General features: G+C 36.9%; 1 protein-coding gene across 4 annotated transcripts in view; it reads right to left on the reverse strand.

Annotated features, from left to right (window-relative positions):
* The window catches only part of LOC128695272 (protein tincar-like), a 382,958-nt gene that overhangs the window by 21,609 nt on the left and 339,305 nt on the right, over positions 1-22,044 (reverse strand). For all 4 annotated transcript variants that reach the window (XR_011393371.1, XR_011393370.1, XR_011393369.1 and 1 more), the window contains exon 13: positions 4,381-5,022. Coding sequence is in view for 1 of the 4 variants with exons in the window: in XM_070095591.1 (XP_069951692.1) it covers positions 4,381-5,022 (642 nt within the window). In the remaining 3 variants the exon portion in view is untranslated. The remainder of the gene's footprint in view (positions 1-4,380; positions 5,023-22,044) is intronic.

The raw sequence follows: 22,044 nt of genomic DNA on the forward strand, positions 1-22,044 counted from the left end.
AAGGTTCTCTGTACATTTTCTAGGTCAGCAATTTCACCTGCCTTGAAAGGTGCTGTTAGTGTGCAGCAATATTCCAGCCTAGATAGAACAAGTGACCTGAAGAGTGTCATCATGGGCTTGGCATCCCTAGTTTTGAAGGTTCTCATTATCCATCCTGTCATTTTTCTAGCAGATGCGATTGATACAATGTTATGGTCCTTGAAGGCGAGATCCTCCGACATGATCACTCCCAGGTCTTTGACGTTGGTGTTTCGCTCTATTTTGTGGCCAGAATTTGTTTTGTAATCTGATGAAGATTTAATTTCCTTGTGTTTGCCATATCTGAGTAATTGAAATTTCTCATCGTTGAACTTCATATTGTTTTCTGCATCCCACTGAAAGATTTGGTTGATGTCTGCCTGGAGCCTTGCAGTGTCTGCAATGGAAGACACTGTCATGCAGATTCGGGTGTCATCTGCAAAGGAAGACACGGTGCTGTGGCTGACATCATTGTCTATGTCAGATATGAGGATGAGGAACAAGATGGGAGTGAGTACTGTGCCTTGTGGAACAGAGCTTTTCACTGTAGCTGCCTCGGACTTTACTCTGTTGACTACTACTCTGTGTTCTGTTAGTGAGGAAATTGTAGATCCATCGACCGACTTTTCCTGTTATTCCTTTAGCACGCAGTTTGTGCGCTATTACGCCATGGTCACACTTGTCGAAGGCTTTATGTTTGGATATCAGGCTGGAAAATTAGAATTTATAGAACAATGTCTTTATAGTCAAACACCACAAATTCAGAAACATCAGAACCGGAGACATTCTGAAATCTGGGTCATTCTCATAACATCTTGAAAATCCTAAGGAAAATGTTCAAGGGGAAAATATCCAAGACAAAACATTACAGCACAAATAAAACAAAAAACGATATTCACCAATACCTACTATCCTTATCCTCTTGAAAACCATACACAGCATGTGAATCATGTGTTAGGTAAGATTGCAAGGTGAAGTTTTTTTTTCAACAAACTGGTTATATCCCACTGAGGTGGGGTGACCCAAAAAGAAAAACAAAAGTTCTTCTTTTTAAAGTTAGTAATTTATACAGGAGGAGTTACTAACCCCTTGCTCCCTGCAGGGTAAAGTATCAGTGTTAAAATCTGAAAGTGAATCAATTTTGCCACTGCCACATGACATCAGGTATACCCACATTAACACTCACTCAACACTCAAGTTCCAGCACGGGCATATTTCTGGGTGTGCTAGGTGAGCACTGCACATCCACCAAAGATAGTAAATTCATCATAAATATTAAGCTCGCTCAGTAATACAATTATTTATTTATTATCACACTGGCCGATTCTCACCAAGGCAGGGTGGCCCGAAAAAGAAAAACTTTCACCATCATTCCCTCCATCACTGTCTTGCCAGAAGGGTGCTTTACACTACAGTTTTTAAACTGCAACGTTAACACCCCTCCTTCAGAGTGCAGGCACTGTACTTCCCATCTCCAGGACTCAAGTCCGGCCTGCCGGTTTCCCTGAATCCCTTCATAAATGTTACTTTGCTCACACTCCAACAGCACGTCAAGTATTAAAAACCATTTGTCTCCATTCACTCCTATCAAACACGCTCACGCATGCCTGCTGGAAGTCCAAGCCCCTCGCACACAAAACCTTTTTTACCCCCTCCCTCCAACCTTTCCTAGGCTGACCCCTACCCCGCCTTCCTTCCACTACAGACTGATACACTCTTGAAGTCACTCTGTTTTGCTCCATTCTCTCTACATGTCCGAACCACCTCAACAACCCTTCCTCAGCCCTCTGGACAACAGTTTTGGTAATCCCGCGCCTCCTCCTAACTTCCAAACTACGAATTCTCTGCATTATGTTCACACCACACATTGCCCTCAGACATGACATCTCCACTGCCTCCAGTCTTCTCCTTGCTGCAACATTCATCACCCATGCTTCACACCCATATAAGAGCGTTGGTAAAACTATACTCTCATACATTCCCCTCTTTGCCTCCAAGGACAAAGTTCTTTGTCTCCACAGACTCCTAAGTGCACCACTCACCCTTTTCCCCTCATCAATTCTATGATTCACCTCATCTTTCATTGACCCATCCGCTGACACGTCCACTCCCAAATATCTGAATACATTCACCTCCTCCATACTCTCTCCCTCCAATCTGATATCCAATCTTTCATCACCTAATCTTTTTGTTATCCTCATAACCTTACTCTTTCCTGTATTCACTTTCAATTTTCTTCTTTTGCACACCCTACCAAATTCATCCACCAATCTCTGCAACTTTTCTTCAGAATCTCCCAAGAGCACAGTGTCATCAGCAAAGAGCAACTGTGATAACTCCCACTTTATGTGTGATTCTTTATCTTTTAACTCCACGCCTCTTGCCAAGACCCTCGCATAATGGGAAACAAATTTTTCTGTTCCCTGTTATGAAATATTGTGGCAGTTGTGAGACAGCACTACACTCCCACTGTGGCACTAATCACTATACACCACTGCTCACCAGTAATTATGTGCCTTACTAAGTGCTATCATGTACCTTGTGTTAGGCATGGTTATGAGATGAAATATTGGCAAAAAGCACAAAGTCCTTGAAAAATGAGTCATGACATCAATATTACCTGGAGATTACCTGAAGAAGTATGTTCTCTTTAACCCTCTTCTTATCACACTCTACCTTGTAATTATATACTTTACCATGCACCAGCATATACATAAAACTTACAGCCACATAGTTCTATAATTATACTTTACAGTCAAAACCTACTAGATGGAATTAGTCATCTGCATTTTGTGGGGAAGCAACTACTGTAGCTGATGGTGGCTGAAATGCCTTAAAAAGACACTTGCTTCATGTCTTCCTTTTCATCCAATATAAACCTACTGGGGCTGTGGCAAGCTAATGGTTCAATTACTCACCATGCCAAGTACAGAGCATCAGAATGCCTCTGAAATAAATGGCCTTATCATTTTCAGAATACAGTAGCAAAAATGACTATTAAAATTATACAAGAAATCAGATTCAGAAGTTTTGGTGTTCAAGTGCAGGGGATTTTCTTTATTTCGATAAAGTTCACATTTTGTTTTTATACTGTGTCATAATGATTAACACAGCTATAAACAATAATTAACATTCTGTCTCTGATTTAGTTTCCTTCAACAATTTAAATTTTTATTTATACTTGTCTTTTTAATTTGTTTATGTATGCCATGGCAGTTCTTTCTTTTATTTAATTTAGAGTTGTACTTGCTGTTTTAATGGTGTGTACCTGTATATTTGCAGTTCTCATCAATTTTTATTCTGCATGAATGAATTTCTCCCCCCTTTCTCGGACCTAATATTACTTGGTTTATCATGTTTCATTACATTTTGTTACACGTTGCTTATTTTGTGGTATCTCCAACTAAATGTTATTTTTTTTTCATTGAATTTTTAGTGAAAACACAATATTTTACTATATGTGTATTGGTGATTTATAAAGCCAAATTTTGGGGCCTTTCTAATGTTGATCTTATAATAATACAGTAATAATAATAATAATAATAATCATAATAATAATAATAATTATTCTACAAGTACATGTACAAGGTATACAGACCTAGTTGAAATCAATGACATACTACTATACAGAAAGCCCCTTGTTGTGCAAAGCATTTCGGGCAAATTAGGTCAATTTTTTCCCAGGATGCGACCCACACAAGTCGCCTAACACCCAGGTACCGATTTTCGTGACAGGTGAACATAGACAGCAGGTGTCTTAAAGCAACACGTCCTAATGTTTCCACCTATATCAAGGATCGATCCCCAGACCTCAGTGTGTGAGTCGAGTGTGCTAGCAATTGATCTACAGGAAACCACCAAACTTGAGAGGGAGTGGAGAGGTTGGGAGAGGGATAAAGAGTTGTATTAATTTGTAATTTGTGTGAAATGCTATACAAAATTATAATACAGTACCTGTAAAATAGCTATTTTAATAGACTGCAGATTTTGGAAAATTGTTACCAAAATTGCAACTAGTTTTGTCTGACTTTTTTTGGGTTATCTTAGATAATTCACTCATATTACTGTGTGTGACAACTGTAATCACCAAAATTTGCTTAACTGTACGTATGCATAACTGTCCTAAATAAACTTACCACAGATGTAAAAATCATAATTATTAAAACATTTTCATTTACAAAATTGAAAAAAATTAAGGGAAATACTGATTTTAAAGCCATGATGCTGAACTTAATGAGTGTCATTAATGACACTCATTAATAATAATAATAATGATGATTAGAAAATGACAGAGGACTCTTACTATGATATTCTATAAGATCTTTCATTAAAGAGAAGATTCTACAGAGAAAAGAAACTAACCAGTGAGTTCCCGCGAAGAACGTGAATCTGTGGGTTTGGCTGAGTGAGGTGATGTTGCTGTTGGTGCTGTTGTTGGTGCTGTTGTTGGTGCTGTTGTTGGTGCTGTTGTTGGTGCTGTTGTTGGTGCTGCAGTTGGTGCTGTTGTTGGTGCTGATAGTGTTGATGCTGCTGTTGTTGATACTGTTGATGATACTGTTGTTGCTGTTGCTGTGGCTGCTGCTGCTGATATTGTTGCTGAACACCCAGGTGTGCCTGTGTCATATGCTGAGGAACTTGTGGGGGCTGCTGGGTCATATGTGGGGGAACTTGTGGGGGCTGTTGAACCATGTGCTGAGGGACCTGGGGGGGCTGCTGAACCATCTGTTGAGCGAGCTGTGGGGGCTGTTGAGCCATCTGTTGAGGAACCTGGTGGGGCTGCTGAACCATCTGTTGAGGAACCTGGTGGGGCTGCTGAACCATATGTTGAGGAACCTGGTGGGGTTGTTGAACCATCTGTTGAGGGAGCTGTGGGGGCTGCTGAACCATCTGTTGAGGGGGCTGTGGGGGCTGCTGAACTACATGCTGGGGCTGTACTGGTGGTGGGGAAGCCAGAGGTGGTGGTGCTGGGGGACTGCAAGACTCTGGGGGAGCTGGCAGGGGTGGCTGTGGGTGAAGGAAGAGATGTGTATAACTTTCTATAGTAACAGTAAATCCTATAGCTGATTAAATATGGTAAATTGTCATAAAATATAAAATAAAGTACATACTGTATTTTCTGGCACATAAGATGCAGTTAAAAGATTGTCAAGTTGCCTTACATTAAATATAAGCAAAGATAAAAATATAGCTGTACCATGGAAAAAAAATGTTCAAACAGCTATTTTATATAATGCTGAGGAGAATAAAACCCTTATGGGGTCATACAGCACCTGGGGAACAAAACAAAACTCTTAGGGGGTCACACAGGGGTCATACAGCACCTGGGGAATGGGAGTCAATTGGGGATGAGCCAAGGAAATAGAGGATTGGCCCAATTTCTTGGATTAAGAGCCACCTCCTCACAGGCATCAGAGGGTTTGAGAGTCGAAGGTATCCCCTCAAGGGAGGCTCCTTGATGACAGTAAGGGGCTTTTGATCCAAGGAAGTGAGCCTGACATACCCTTCCTTCATCAATAAGACATAATATATGCAATTTAAGGTATTTTATTGAGAAGATATTACCTGACTCACAATTATTCTATTCACAGGGAGCGCTAAACCTATACAAGTCATACAACACCTAGGAGACATTCAAGTTTGATCTAAGAAAGGGGAGGGCAGGTCCAAGTCCTTGGATCAAGAGCATCTCAGCAGCATCAAGGGAACTCCCTTGAGGGGTCGTCCACCAAAAACTTTATTTTTCTGGAGAACTGATAAAGAAGCGATTATTATCGTATTTAGTGGGAAGCACTAAACCTGAAGGGGTCATACACCACCTGCATTAATGAAATCTGATTTGATTTAAAGAAAAAGAATTGATGAAGTCTCATGTGATGGAAACGTTTTTCCAAAAGAGTTTTTTCACCTGACGTCATCAATCTGCAGGTTGGCTATGTTGGTTATGTCCAATTATGCACGTGTTTAGAAGTGTGAGGTTTTTACAAATTATTTTGATAATTGACTGTTAGTTAATTTGCTTTCAACACAAAAAACATTATGATATACTGTAGTTATTGGTTGTCGTAATAGGTTCCATCGTGAGCCACATTTAAAGTATTACAGATTCTCTTTACTAATGTGATTAAAAAACCAAGGTGATGCATGCAAAAATTTATAAGAGGACAGAAGACAGGTGTGAATGTATAATAAAACTCTGGGGAAAAAAAATAAATCTTGAAAAGATAACTGTGCTCATATTATATCAGATAAAACCTGTACATTTTAGCATACTGTATTAAACATCAGTGACCTGTCATACTGGTAATGGTAGACAAGACTTGTAGCAGTGCATTTATGTTAGAAAAATGTAGAATAGGAAAAGATACTGGGAAGTATGTACTGGTTTGGCAATAAAGTTGTAGACGAGGGAAAGAAACTCCCAGGTAATAATAATAATAATAACAATAATAAAAATAATAATAATAATAATAATAATAATAATAATAATTTTATTTCAGCATGATGCATGTTTGTACCAGAGGAATATAACAATTGGGTGTACATGCCAAAAGCACCTTTATATGCAGAGCATTTTGGGCAAACTTAAGACTAACTTAAGATTAATATGACAATAACAGTGCAGTAATTTTGTACATATGGTCATAAGGTGAGTTAGTATCATTGAGGTAAGAACTTTGGGCAGCTTTAAATATAGGTTGAATGGGAACATGAGTGGGTGTGGGTGTGTGATATGGACTTGCCTAACATGGATCAGTATGCCTCCTGCAGTGTTCCTTTGTTCTAATGTCACTTTGACGCCCCTGGGCTGTGGGGCATTGACCCCCAGAACACCCTCCAGGTATACCACCCACCTATCACCCCCCACTGACCTATCACCCTCACCCATCCATCACCCACCTATCACACTCTCACCCATCCATCACCCATCCCCCCCCTGCTATATTTGCACACATAACAAAAACATAGAAAATATTCTTTGCACTAAAGGAGAGGTGTGGGATACATCATTGATTTTCTCAGCTGACTAGAATATTTCTTGTGGTCTGGGGCTCTCTAGGGTCTAGACCATTATTGTGGTCTGGGGTTGGTTTAGGATCTAGACCATTTCTTGTGGTCTGGTGCTGGTCTAGATTAATCTTGTATCATAAGTATAAATAAATAAATAAATAAATAAATAAATAAATAAATAAATAAATAAATAAATAAATAAATAAATAAATAAATAAATAAATAAATAAATAAATAAATAAATAAATAAATAAATAAATAAATAAATAAATAAATAAATAAATAAATATATATATATATATATATATATATATATATATATATATATATATATATATATATATATATATATATATATATATATATATATATATATATATATATATATATATATATATATATATATATATATATATATATATATATATATATATATATATAATTTATTTATTTATTTATTATTAACACACTGGCCGATTCCCACCAAGGCAGGGTGGCCCGAAAAAGAAAAACTTTCACCATCATTCACTCCATCACTGTCTTGCCAGAAGGGTGCTTTACACTACAGTTTTTAAACTGCAACATAAACACCCCTCCTTCAGAGTGCAGGCACTGTACTTCCCATCTCCAGGACTCAAGTCCGGCCTGCCAGTTTCCCTGAACCCCTTCATAAATGTTACTTTGCTCACACTCCAACAGCACGTCAAGTATTAAAAACCATTTGTCTCCATTCACTCCTATCAAACACGCTCACGCATGCCTGCTGGAAGTCCAAGCCCCTCGCACACAAAACCTTTTTTTACCCCCCTCCCTCCAACCTTTCCTAGGCCGACCCCTACCCCCGCCTTCCTTCCACTACAGACTGATACACTCTTGAAGTTATTCTGTTTCGCTCCATTCTCTCCACATGTCTGAACCACCTCAACAACCCTTCCTCAGCCCTCTGGACAACAGTTTTGGTAATCCCGCACCTCCTCCAAATTTAAACCCCCCAATTCTCCCATTGTTTCACCCCACACATTTGCTCTCAGACATTTTGTCTCCACCCTCCAGCCCCTTCTCCCCCTGAAACTTTCCCTCACCCATGCTTCACCCCCCCTTAAAAGGGCGTTGGTAAAATATACTCTCATACTTTCCCCCATTTGCCCCCAAAGGCCCAAAGTTCTTTTTCTCCACAGACCCCAAAATTTTCCCCACTCCCCTTTCCCCCTCATAAATTCATGATTCACCTCATCTTTCATAGACCCATCCCAACCGTCCACTCCCAAATATCGGGGCATTCATCCCCCATACTCTCTCCCCCCAATCTGATATCAATTTTTTTCCTTCCCCTAATTTTTTTATCCTCAAAACCCTTTACTCTTTCCTGTTATTCCTTTAAATTTTTCTTCTTTTGCACCCCCTCCCAAATTCATCCAAATCTCCAACTTCTCTTCGGGAATCCCCCTAGAGCAAAATTGTCATCAAAAAAACAATGTGACAACCCCCACTTTATGGGGATTTTTTAAATTTTTTTAACTCCATGCCTCTTCCAAGACCCGCTTTTTACTTCTTTAAAAACCCCTAAAAAATATATTAAACCCAAAGGTGACATAAAACCCCCTTGTCTAATGCCATTTTTACGGGAAATAATTTCCCTCCTACATACTCAAACGGCCCCCCACTACCCTGTAAAAACTTTTCCCTGTTTTCAGAAACCCTCCCCCTCCCCATACCCCAAACATTTTAACTTTGCCCCTATCCCCTGTCATACACCTTTTCCCAAAATTTCCCTAAATCCACAAAGACCTCTTTAGCCTTATCAAAATCTTTTCCCACTTATATTTTTCCCTGTAAACACCCTTGGTCCCACCCCCCCTCCCTTTTCCCAAAAATTCCTTGTTCATCTGTTTCCCCAAATTCCCCGTCTTACTCTTAATTTTTTAAATAATAACTCTACCATACACTTTCCGGTATCCCTCAACAGACTTACCCCCTATTTTTGCACTCTTTTTTGTCCCTTTGCCTTTATAAAAAGGGAACCCCAAATGCTCCCCTCCCAACCCCCGGGTTTTTACCCTCTTCCATCATTTATTAAATTTCCCTTCCCCACTCCAAAACTTTTCCCCCTTGCTTTTAACATTTCTATCTTTACCCCATCAATCCCTCCTTACCCCCTTTTTTTCCCTTTCTGCCCCCGAACTTCCCCCACAATAGCAGCTCTCTTCCTCCCCCCAAAAATTTTTCCCCCCCTAACCCAAAAAAAAAACCCCCTTTTTAAAATTTAAAATTCCCAAAAATTTTTTCCCCTTTTTTAAACCCCCCTCCCTTTTTTTTTCCCCCCCCTTTTTTTCCCAAAAAAAATTTTTTTTTTTTAAAAAATTTTTAAACTCACTCTAAAGGGATTTTTTATTGTTATATATATAATATATATATATATATATATATATATATATAAATATATAATTTTTTTTTAAAAAAAAAAAAAAAATAAAAAAAAAAAAAAATTTTTTTTTTTTTTTTTAAAATTGGGGGGGCCCCCCGGGGTTCCCAAAAAAATTTAAAAAAAAAACCCCTTTTTTAATTTAAATTTTTTTAAATTTTTTTGAAAAGGGCAAAACCCCAAAAAAAGAAAAAATTTTAAAAAATTTTAACCCCCTTTTTTTTTAAAAAAATTTTTTTTTTTTTAAAAAATTTTATTTAAAAAAAGGGCCCCCCCCCCAAAAAAACCCCCCCTTTAAAAAGGGGGAAAAACCCTTTTTTTTAAAAAAAGGGGTAAAAATTTTTTGGGAATTTCCCCCCCTTTCCCAAATTTTTTTAAAAAAAAAAAAATTTTTAAATTTTAATTTTTTTTATAATTTATATTTTTTTAAAAAAAATTTTTTTTTTTTAAAAAAAATTTTTTTTCCCTTTTTTTAAAAAAACTTTTTTAAACAACCCCCCCCCCCGGGTTTTTTTTAAAAAACCCTTTAAACCCCCCCCCTTTACCCCCCTTTAAAAAAGGGGTTAAAATTTAAATTTGGATTTTTTTTTTCCCCCCCAAAAAAAGGGGGGGGTTTTTTTTTTTAATTTTCCCCCAAAATTTTTTTTTAAAATTTTCCCCCCCTTTTCCCCCCAAACCCAAAAACTTCCCTTTTTTTTTTTTTTTCTTTTCTTTTAAAAAAAGGTTTTTCCCTTTTTTTTGTTTCCCCCCCTTTTTTTTTTAAAAATTTTTCCCACCCAAAATTTTAATTTTTTAAAAAAAAAAAATTTTTTTAAAAAAGTTTCAATTTTTTTTTTTCCCCCAAAAAAACCCCCCCCCCCTTTTTTTTTTAATTTCCCCTTAAAAAATTTTTTTTTAAAAAAAAAAAAAACCCCCTTTTTTTTTTTTAAAACCGTCCCTTTTTTTTTAAACCGGTTTCCCTTTTAAATCCCTTTTGGGATTTTAAACCCCCTTTTTTTTTTCTTTTTTTGGGTTTTTTTTCCCTTTTTTTTAAATTTTCCCTTTTTTTAAAAAAAAAACCCCTTTCCCCTTTTTTTTTTTTTAAAACCCCTTAAAAAAAAACCCCCTTTTAAAAAAATTTTTTTACCCCCCTTTTTTTTTTTAAAATTTAAATTTTTAAAAAATTTTTTTTTTTTAAAAAAAAAAAATTTTTTTTTTTAAAAAAATTTTTTAAAAAAAAAAAAAAAATTTTTTTTTCCCCCCCTTTTTTTAAAACCCCCTGGGGCCCGGCCCTTTTTAAGTCGGGTCCCAACAGGTCTTGCCCGGTGCCCAACCAAGACTCCAGGGTCTTTGGGAAAATCCCCCTTATTTATGCTGGGAGGCAGTTGAAAAATCTAAGACTGACACTTTTGTAGGTCTCTTAACTCAAAAGGGGCCTTATTTTTTCATTGGGAGGATGTTGCATTGTCTCCAAGTTTTTTGCTTTCGTAATAGTGTTTTTTGGGGCAAGTTGGTTACTAGTCCCTCGGGGGTTTCCCCAGCTTTTATAATCATGTATCTCTCACCTGCTTTCCCAGGAATCCCGGGGTTCAAGGAAACTAAAGCAATTCCAGTAAGTGGGGTTTTTTTAATCTCATTCTTGCATTAAAAGGTTCTCGAAAAAAATTTCCCGGCCCAGAATTTTCCTCCCTTAAAAAGGTGCTGTTAGTTTCGGCAATATTCCACCCTAAACAAAACCCAAGGGGCCCAAGTGTGTCATCTGGGCTTGGCACCCCTAGTTTTAAAAGGTTTTCATTATCCATCCTGTCTTTTTCTGAGCTCGGTTGATGCAATTTTTGGGCCCCCTGAAGGTGAGATCCCCCCGGCATGATCCTCCCAGGTTTTTTGGCTTTGGTTTTGCTCTTTTTTGGGGAAAGGGAAATTTTTTTTGTACTCTGATAAAGTTTTAAATTTTCCCCTCGTGTTTACCATATCTGGGGAAATTTGGGAAATTTCTCATCCGTTAGCCTTTATTTTTTCCCTGCAGCCCCTGGGAAAAACGAAATTTCCCTTTTCAAAAAAATTTTAAAAGGAGAAGGGTTATACTGCTTGCCCCTTGGCATTTAGTTTTTTATAGGCACATGGCTTATGGGGGAAAAGAATTCTTTTCCCATTTTATGGGGGAGAATATATATATATATATATATATATATATATATATATATATATATATATAAAAAAAAGAAAAAGGGGAAGAGAGAAAAACTGTTGACAGAGAAAGGAAAGGGCGTCTCATCTTTTTCCCTGGACCCATCCTGGATAGATCTGTCATTTCAGCGGTGTTTTCAAAAAGGGGGGGATTTTGGGGGGCCCTTCCTTTTAATGTACAAGGAAATTGTAAAAATCCACCTTGGACCCATTGAGGACAGCGTGAAACAACCCTTTACCAAAAGGCGGCAGATTCAGCAATTTACTCTGGCTGTCCCTTCCCCTAGAACATCACCCCATCTGGGGATCCCCTTTTAAGGATGACTCTTTTTGGAAAACCATTTGTCGCTTTGATGTCGCGGATAAAGTCAGTTGATCAAATGAAAATGCGGGCCCCTGGGAGTTTCCAAACCATCCTGCCCCGTACTTGTATGCCCATAAAAATAAAAATTTTTAAATGAGCTGATGTAGGTAACAGCTCTTAACCCCAAAAAGGGTTGGGAACCCCAACCTGTAATAGGGCTGCCCAAAAAGCTGGGATCCCAACTTTTTCCCAAATCCTGTTGGAAAAAAAAAGAGAAAAAGAGGGGAAAAGAGAGAAGAGAAAGAGGGAAAAAAGGAGAAAAAGAAAAAGGGAAAAAAAAAGAAAAAAGAGAAAGAGAGAAAGAGAAAGAAAAGAAAAAAAAAAAAAAAAAAAAAAAAAAAAAAAAAAAAAAAAAAATAATCTGAAAACAAATCTCCCAAAACACAAGGGGGTTCCCAAACCCCCTAGCCCACCCTCCCAGGCCCCTAGGCTTTAAAAAACCTTTCAGGGAAAGGGGGGACCCCTTTAACAACTCCCCTCCGAGATACCAGGTGTAATTCTGCTAAAAGAAAGGACATAAGGAGGACCAGTGTCGGAAAAAAAAGGAACTAACAGACGGGGCCCCTTTTTGAGACCTTTCTCAGAACAAACCAGGGATCTCTGAATTGGTGAAACACTCTCCCCTCCCCCATAGCTTTCCTACCCCCAAGCCCACCCTTTTTGGGATTGTCCTTTCAAAAGAACAGACCTACACCCCCTGGCTGCCTCGGTACCCCTACCCTCTCTAAAGGGCAGGCCCTTACATTCCCTACCCCCCACCACCCCCAAACCCAACCACTTCACCCGGGGGAACCAGTCTATAAACATCTTGGGAACATTAGGGGTTTCATCACTAATGTTGGAAAAGCTCCATAGTTTTAAACTGGGCGCCCACGCATGATAGCTTTTTGTTAAACTTTTTTGGATGACAGGACCCCAAAAAAATTTTTCGGGTTGTGGCTCCCTCATGGACGAGAAAAAACAGGCGGGGGCCAAGGGGTTTTTTTTTGTGCTTTCCTAAAAAGGGTTTTCATCCCAGCACTTGATGTTGCCCCCTTAAAATCTTGAAATGATGTTCTTCAAGCTCTTTATAAACACAAATTACCCCCTGTACTACATGTCCAATATACAGACCTGTTAACATGCAGACCCCCACCCAATTTCCCCTAATGGAAAATTTTTGACTCCCCTTCTGCTACAACACAACTGTCAACATTTATAATTTTTGTTGCCTCAACCAGCCCCTTATATACAAAAGGTTTTAAATACCTTTTTTGATGGACATTAAGAAACTTTGTTGGTTCCCCTACCCCCATATCTCTGGCTCTAAATGGCCCAGTAGTAAGGTGATCGGGGAAAACATGTCACTTGCCCAACCCCTCCCCTTTGGATCACCCTGACCACAAGGCTTTTTTACGACCGGGGGTCCCAAAACCCAGGGTGGGGCCCCACACCAAAACCTGGCTTGGGAAAGAGGTGGGGGCCCCCAGCCCTTTTTCCAGGCTCGCCACCACCGGTGGAATGCTCTTCCCCCAAGGGGATTTGACAACCAAAAGTGAAAAGCCTTCACTGGACACATCCAATCTCAAAAAGAACTTCCTCACCGGCAATTGTGCCCCAAAAACCTCAGATCAGCCTTTTTTGGTTTTTCGTTGTGAGAGGCTGGTACTCTAAAAAAGGCATGGCGGGTTATAAAGGACATCCTACCACCTTGGGAATTTTGAAAGGAAGGCAAGCCTTTTAGGCATATGGGTGATGTTAAAGGGGCCATTCTAAATGGGAGGTGGACCCCCAAAAAAGCTTTTTCAGGTGGGAGGCTCCCAAGGGCCGGCCCCTGGCCCAAGGACAGAAAAAGGGTTATCTGCCTGAGGGAATTTTTCCCCCTTCTAAATCACCAGGAGGGAAAACCCCTCTGCTAGTGGGGAAAGAGAGGGCGGCCCTCTTTGCTGAACACTTTTTTTACCAAAGGGAAGTTCCGTCAGAAAGGGTCCCTCCCCCCCAGCTCCCCAAAAGAACTTTTTTCCAAAAAGTGGTGACAATGGGGCGGGAAAGGGGGGTGCTTTTTCCTTTTTAAATAAAGGGAAAAAAAAGAAAGGGGCTGCCCCCGGAACAAGTTGGAAAGGGTTGTTGAGAAGATTTTTCAGACCAGCTAGCAACCTCTAACCCCATCTTTCAGCACTCCCCAAATTCAGTGTAAATGGCCCTTTTTGGAAAAGAGGCAAATTAGTCCCTTTTCCCAAAAAAGAAGAGCAGAGCAGAAACCCCAGCAACTACAGACCAGTGTCACTCTTGTCAATCCTGGTAAGACCCATGAGACAATAATCTCCCAAAACAAATGACGATTTTTTTTACCACCACTCACTCCCTTTTTGATCGTCAATATGGCTTCAGGAAAGGTTACTCTGCTGATCTGTTGTTAAACCCTCTCATAAGTGGCACCAGTCACTGGGTGAATCCAAAATCCCGTTTTTGTGGTAGCACCCGGACATTGTGGCACTTTCGGCGGGGTGTGGCACCGGGGGCCCCCAGCAAAACTTCCCAAACACTGGGGTTTCAGGCTCACGCTATGTCTCCTCGGGGGTTTCCCCTTTATGGAGATCTCGTGTAGTTCTCCTGGGCGCAAATCAGCAAGACATCCTATTGGGGCAAGTGTTCCACAAGGAAACGTGCTGGGTCCCTTTTTAAAGGAATGTCTCTTAAGGCCTTCTTTTATCTCTCCCAGAATCACATTTCATTTTTCGAAAGACCTTTTTCAAATGACATTCATTTTCCCAAAAGGGAAAAAATTCCCGCTGCTCTAAACTTCATCAATCACCCGCTGAGAGCTGATTGGGGAAATAGATGGCAAAATAACATTTTTCCCGAGAAAACGCAAATGATGATCGTCTCTAGACCCCGATGGAAGCTGGGGCATGGGAAGGATAATGGAGGGTGTTGGCACCTGGAAAAGAAATTGATATCCTTGGGGTGAGGTTTTCTCCAAATAACCCTGAAGAACCATGTTTGTAAATCTTCAACAAGGCAGCCAAGGGTTGGGACGGCGTATCTGCATCTGTTGGGCCCGTAAAAGGTTCAAAATCCCGCCGAGGGACAAGTACGCTCACACCTTAGTATCTCCACTTTCTTGGTTTGCCCCGCCCCCCCCTCATCTGCGACTGTTTACAGAGTAAAGAACAGAGCCAAGAGTCTCATTTTTCGCCTGGACCCATCCCGGATAGATCTGTCATTTTCAGCAGACCTTCAACATAGGGGGATGTGGGTGGCCTTGCTGTTTTTCAAAGGAAAGTTGGGCAAAAAACACACTTGGATCCCCTTGAACAGCGTGGGAAAAAAGGGAAAGCCACAAGACAGGAAACAGAACTTCACCTGGCTTTACCCTTTCCAGAACATCACTCCCCTTTTGGGTCCCTACATCCCAGGATATCCCCCGGGATGGAACACATTCGTAAACATAAGTGTCCCAAAAGAGATAAAGTCAGTTGATCAAATGAAAATGCTGGCCACAGATTCCCCAAAATTTCCTTTCCAAAATTTTTCATAACAATAAAAAAGCTTTAAATGAGCCCGATGTGGTAACGGCTCTTTTTTAATAAAAATTGGGGAAACCCAACCTGTAAAACTTTAAAAGTTTTGGAAACCTTAACCCCCTTTTCAAAACCCGTGTAAAAAAAAAAAAAAAAAAAAAAGTTAAAAAAAAAAAAAAAAAAAAAAAAAAAAAAAAAAAAAAAAAAAGAGAGAAGAAAAGAGAAAGAAAAGAGAAAAAAAGAAACCTACATATTTCATCCCACCCGAATAGTTTTATCATTCCGAGAACTGAATAAAAAAAATTTCATTTGAGGTAAACTAAAGTCAATTTTCCCGGAAATTTATATAAATTTTTTTAAAAAATTGTGGTATGTTAATAAGGGACCATCCTTTGGATATCCCCCGCGAAATTTATACATTGTGTATGCTGCTTTGGGAAATAAACATTTTGGTTTTATTATATACACCCGGGTAAAAACCTATCGATGTATAAACATTGGGGATATCACCTTTACAGTGTATATAAAACCCCAAAGTGTATATACCCAAAAAAAATACACCTCACAGTGTATATATAGATATATACCCCACAGTGTTTTATGCAATGGAAAAAAAACCCCCACCAAATAAGAGACATATAGGGGCCTCCGGGGGTATATAAGTACACTGAATCATTATCTTTTGTTTTTTGTTGTTTGGTTTTCTTTTGTTGAGTATAGAAATATACAGTTTATTAAATAAACGATAGTTTTTACTTGTAATAATCTGTGTGACGGGGGTTATATAGGGAAAATGTCATGTCTGTCGGCAAGGGGTTATATAGAACATGTCATGTCTGTGCTGACAGGTGTTATATAGAACATTCATTTTCTGTGCTGACAGGTGTTATATAAACATGTCATGTCTGTGCTGACAGGTATTATATAAAAACATGTCTTCTTGTTTCTGACAGGTGTTATATAGAACATGTCATTCTTGCTGACAGGTGTTATGTGGAACATGTCATGTCCCGTTTGGCGGGGGTTTTTATAAAAATGTAATCTGTTAAATTTTCAGGTAATTTTAAAATTTTAAAACTGTTTTGGCAGGTATTATATAAAACATTACGTCTGTGCTGACAGGTATTATATAAAACATGTCACTCTGTGCTGACAGGTATTATATAAAACTGTCACGTCTGTGTGACAGGTATTATATAAAACATGTCCCTCTGTGCGACCCGGGTTATATAAAACTTGTCACGTCTGTGCTGGGTGTTTTTTCAACCCAATTAAATATTTCCCACCAAAAAAGGTGGACGTGACTTTTAATGTCAAAAAAAAAATTCACGGACTTTTTACGAAAAACTTTTATTTTTTCCCCTTTAAAGCTCAGGAAACTTTCAAAAAACTTTACTTTGGGAAAACCCTTTTTAAAAAACTTGAGATTTTTTTTTGGGGGAGAAGCTTGGATGTATGTGATTGGTGGATTCCCTCGTGATTGGTGGATTCAATCGTGATTGGTGGGTCCCAGTACGTGATTGGTGGGGGCCCAGTACGTGATTTGGGTCCCAGACGTAGGTGGGTTTATTTCGTGATTGGGGAGTCCCAACGTGATTGATAATCTCAGTACCCTGGTGATGGATCCCGGAACAAAAGAGACTCCTTGTATACACAAATTTTTATATATATATATATATATATATATATATAATATATATATATATATATATATAAAATAATAATTTTATATATAAGTAAATTTAAAAAAAATCCATCCCATTTAAAATTTTTTTCTGTGACCGTAAAGGGTTACTTGGGGGTTTTCCCTGGGGTTTTTCCCGTTGGGGAAAAATTCGACCTCAGGGGAGGGCTTTTTTTTTTGTGAATCAGGCCAGGAAGGTGATTGAAGGGGTTTAAACAGGGGGTTCTGGAAAGGGTTTATGGGCAAACGAAAAAGCAGGCTGGGGGGTTTGATTGGGATTTGGACCAGGAGGATTATGTGGTACCTCAGGCGGATTTTTTCCCCCAGGAAGGGGTTTTTAACCCCCGGCAAAATAATCCCAACCCCCTTATCTATCCCTTTCCCCTATCCCATTTACCCCAAAGGGTTTCTGACTATCCATCTATCGACTTATCTGTTTGGAAGTCTTATGGGGCCTCATCTGAGGTCCCGATATCATCTCCCCAAAAGCCTGTGTGCCCCTCCATACATCTTTTGTAATTTTTATAAAATTATTTCTCGTATCTTAAAACTTCATTCCATTATTTCATACTCTACATTTAAATTCTGTCTGTAAAGTATATACATTACCATCATGTATATAAAATGGGCCCTTTTTCTATGAATAAAATTTATATAAAACTTCTTTTTTTCAAATTTGACTAAAATAAATAATTTATATATATATATATATAAAATATATATTATATATATATATATATATATATATATATATATATATATATATATAAAATATATATATATATATATATATAAACAAGAAACACAATAAACAGGTGATTTCCCAAAAAATACCCAAAAAAACCACTCTGAAGGGAAAAGAAAATTCCAAAACCTTTTTGACTCTCCCCATTATCAAAGGGAAAATAAGAAAGCATCAGGAAGCTATAAAAAGTTCCCCCCAGCAACCCCACTATCAGATCCCCCAAAAGTTAAACACGGGCCGCGGAACCAAAAGGGTGGGGCCTTTTTCAACCTTTTCCCCCCAAACTATTCTGAAAATTAAAAATTATTTTGTCCCTTTTATTATTAAATTTTTAAATTCTCTTAATTTAAATGGATCTTAATTTTTATAAACCCAAAAAATTCATATTATTGTCCCAAAAATTTCTTTTTTTGAAACAAATTCAATTATATTCCTGTCAAAACCCTGGACTTTAGATCTAAATTTCCAACCCGAAAATCCCTTTTGGGTGGGTTTAAAAACTCTTCATGAATAAACAGAGCATTTTGGGAAACTTGTCCAGTTCCCAATGCTATATTTATGTTCTTTAATCTTGGGTTTAGATTTTCCGGGTTTATTAAAATAAAAACTTTATCAAAATTTTAAAAATCTTTTGGAAAACATCATTTAGCATTTTTGGGGAAATTTTTTATAAATTTTTTTTTCTTTTCAAAATTTTTGAATACCTTTATTAAAAAGTCTTAAGAAAAAGCTATCAACCAAGTTTTTCCTTGGGGAGGGAACCAACTTTTTTTTAGTTTAATAAAGGGTGGTTGCCCCTTTTTTAAATTTTAAAAAATGTTTCCCAACAACTTTGGGTTTTCAATTTCATTTTTTTGGGTTTTTTTTAAATCCCAAACCCATTTCTTTAAATTTTTTGGGTATTTCCTCATCCCTTTAACTCAGGACTAAAATTCTTAAAACTCTCAAAAACATTGATTTAGAAAACAGACAGTTTTTTATCTTGATTCGAGGAATAATAGTGGACATAAGGAAAAGTTATTTTTGGTTTTTTTAAATTTTAAAATTTAATTCATTATTACCATAATAATTAAAAAATCTAGAAAAGGAAAGATTATTTTCTTCAAATCAACAGTAAAATTTATAGAATGGGCTAAGCTATTTTTAAATTTTCCCAAAAAAATGGGGGTATATTCATTTTTGGGCATAAGACACAAAAAAAATCATCAACATATCGACCATTTAGCTCTTTGGGAGGATTTGTTTTAAACAACCTTGTTTTAAAATTTGTATAGGTTTTCTAAAAACAGGTGGGGGTTTCCCCCTTGCCTCCAAACCCCCAAAATTTAAAACTTAATAAAATTTAAAAAAAATTTTGCATCCCAAAAAAATGGGAAATTTAAAAAGTTTTAATGATGGGAAAAAACTGGAATGGTTAAAAATTAACAGTTCTTTAGATAAAAAACAATAAATCATCAACGGAACTTTCGTAAACGGAAGTAACATCAAAAATAACCAAAGTTAAAATCATTTAAATCCCGTCAAGGGCTTAAATTTTTCAAAATCATTTGTTTTTAACATTAAAGTTAAATTTTTTAACAATAGGGCTCAAAAAAATCCCAAAAAGCCATTTTGGGTAATTTTAGAAACGCCCCATGGAGCTAATGTTTGGGCTGACTGGGTTCCCCGGTTTGTGTGTTTTTTTTGTCCATACAATGTAAAATAAAGATGGATTAGTGAAATAAATTGTTTGACTAATTCATCTTTGCCTTTCAACAAGTTTTATTGTTTTATTAGAAATTGCTGTTAACAGTTTCTAGAGTTTTTCTAAGTTTAGAATAGGTTTCAGTATCATCTAAGTTATTCATTTTTTCTTGGTAATCATTTTCTTTCCATAGTACTAGCCCACGATTTTTATTTTTTTGTCTGCTTCAGCTAAGGCGCAAATTTTTATTGTTATTAAATTGTATCATAAGACTTAAAGAGAATCTTTGAGGCAATTAGAGATGTTGGTTTTTAATATGGAGCTATATATACCGTTCCTTTATAATGTTAATTTCATCAGAGGATGAAAGAGGAATGGTATAGTATATTGAGGCAAACATTCATTACCTCAAAATTCTTTAAATCTTATGATACATTCAACTCTTTAATAAGAAAATTTATATAACAGACAAGGAATGATACGATAACAATTATGAAAAAATGATACCAGAAAAATGAATAATCTTAGATAATACTGAAACTATTCTAAACAGGAAAAATCTACTTTCGTTAACATTTCAATGAACAATAAAAACTTCTACTGAAAAACGAATGAATTAGTCAGGCAGAACCTTTCCGCTGGTACATCTTTGTATGTATGAATTTAATAAACTTTTACACAACATGAGAATCAATCGAACCAATTATTAACTCCATAGTCGATTTCTGAAGCCATCCTTGTTGAGTATTATTAACGAGAAACTCACAGCTTTAATATTGAAACAACATGAACTAAGTTGATAAAGGTAAGCTCATGACTTTGACTTATAATGTTTTAGCGAACTGGTACGATGTTACTTTACAAAGTTCCTATTGTGTTTATTAAATTTCTTATCGAAAGAACTCGTTAATAATTTGTTGATTCTATCTAAGCAGTAAGCTTTGTAATCTGAAATTGTATTTAATGATGATTTACGCTCAGAGAAGTTTATTGTGGCAATAAATCTCTTTCTGTTGTAGTGGCTCTAGCATGGAGTACAGTGAATTTGCTGCTAATAAACTAAATAATTCGAATATGTTGATGATATTTTGTGTGTATACTGAAAATGTGAATATACATAATTTTCTTCAGAGAACAACCCCATTCTATAAACTTTACTGTTGAGATTTGAAGAAAGTAACTCATTGCCTTTCTGGGCTGTTTAATTATTGAGGCAATAATGAATTCAAGTAAGGGCCCGAAAACTTACAGTAACTGTTCCTATACTCACTATTGACTTCCTCGCATCAAATCAGTCAAACTATGCATTTCTCATCCAATATTTTTGAAAACTTACACAGGCTATGATCATGGTATAGATGATATCAAAATTTATGAAATGAGTATTGTTTAATGCCCGAAAATATGGTGACGATCTTTTTGAGGATTACGCGCAAATCACGCAATCGAGAACAGTAACTGCTGAAACTAACTAAAAAATATGTTGGATACTACTTTTACCATGAAACGTGCCTTCTTCTTCTTGAACTTTTAGTATTAGTTGTATTCAAAAATCTTTTGATGCAATAAAAATATATATATATATAAATATATATATATATATAAATATATATATATATAAATATATATAAATATATATATAAATATATATATATATATTATAGGTAGTAGGTTGGTAGACAGCAACCACCCAGGGAGGTACTACCGTCCTGCCAAGTGAGTGTAAAACGAAAGCCTGTGATTGTTTTACATGATGGTAGGATTGCTGGTGTCTTTTGTCTGTCTCATAAATATGCAAGATTACAGGCATGTCTTGCTACTTCTACTTACACTTAGGTCACACTATACATACATGTACACATTTATTTATACACACTCATCTGAGTTTTCTTTGATTTTATCTTAATAGTTCTTGGTCTTATTAATTTTCCTTTTATATCCATGGGGAAGTGGAATAAGAATCTTTCCTCCGTAAGCCATGCGTGTTGTAAAAGTCAACTAAAATGCCGGGAACAATGGGCTAGTAACCCCTTTTCTTGTAAAGATTACTAAAAAGAATAATAAGAAGAAAATTGTTTCCTTTCTTTTTTCGGTCACCCTGCCTCGGTGGGAGACGGCCGACTTGTTGAGAGAATATATATATATATATATATATATATATATATATATATATATATATATATATATATATATATAATATATATATAATATATATAAATATAATATATATATATATATATATATATATATATATATATATATATATATATATATATATATATATATATATATATATATAATATAATATATATATATATATATACAGGTCTATATGCAAAGGTTTGCATACATTACGTCCAGCACTACGTGCTTAAAGTGAAGGATACATATGTATATGTATACAGGTCTGGAAGCCGGTCTTAGGCTGAAAAATACATATACAGAAATAA

The sequence above is a fragment of the Cherax quadricarinatus genome, chromosome 50 (assembly GCF_038502225.1).
Source record: "Cherax quadricarinatus isolate ZL_2023a chromosome 50, ASM3850222v1, whole genome shotgun sequence".
In the NCBI taxonomy this organism is placed as follows: domain Eukaryota; kingdom Metazoa; phylum Arthropoda; class Malacostraca; order Decapoda; family Parastacidae; genus Cherax; species Cherax quadricarinatus.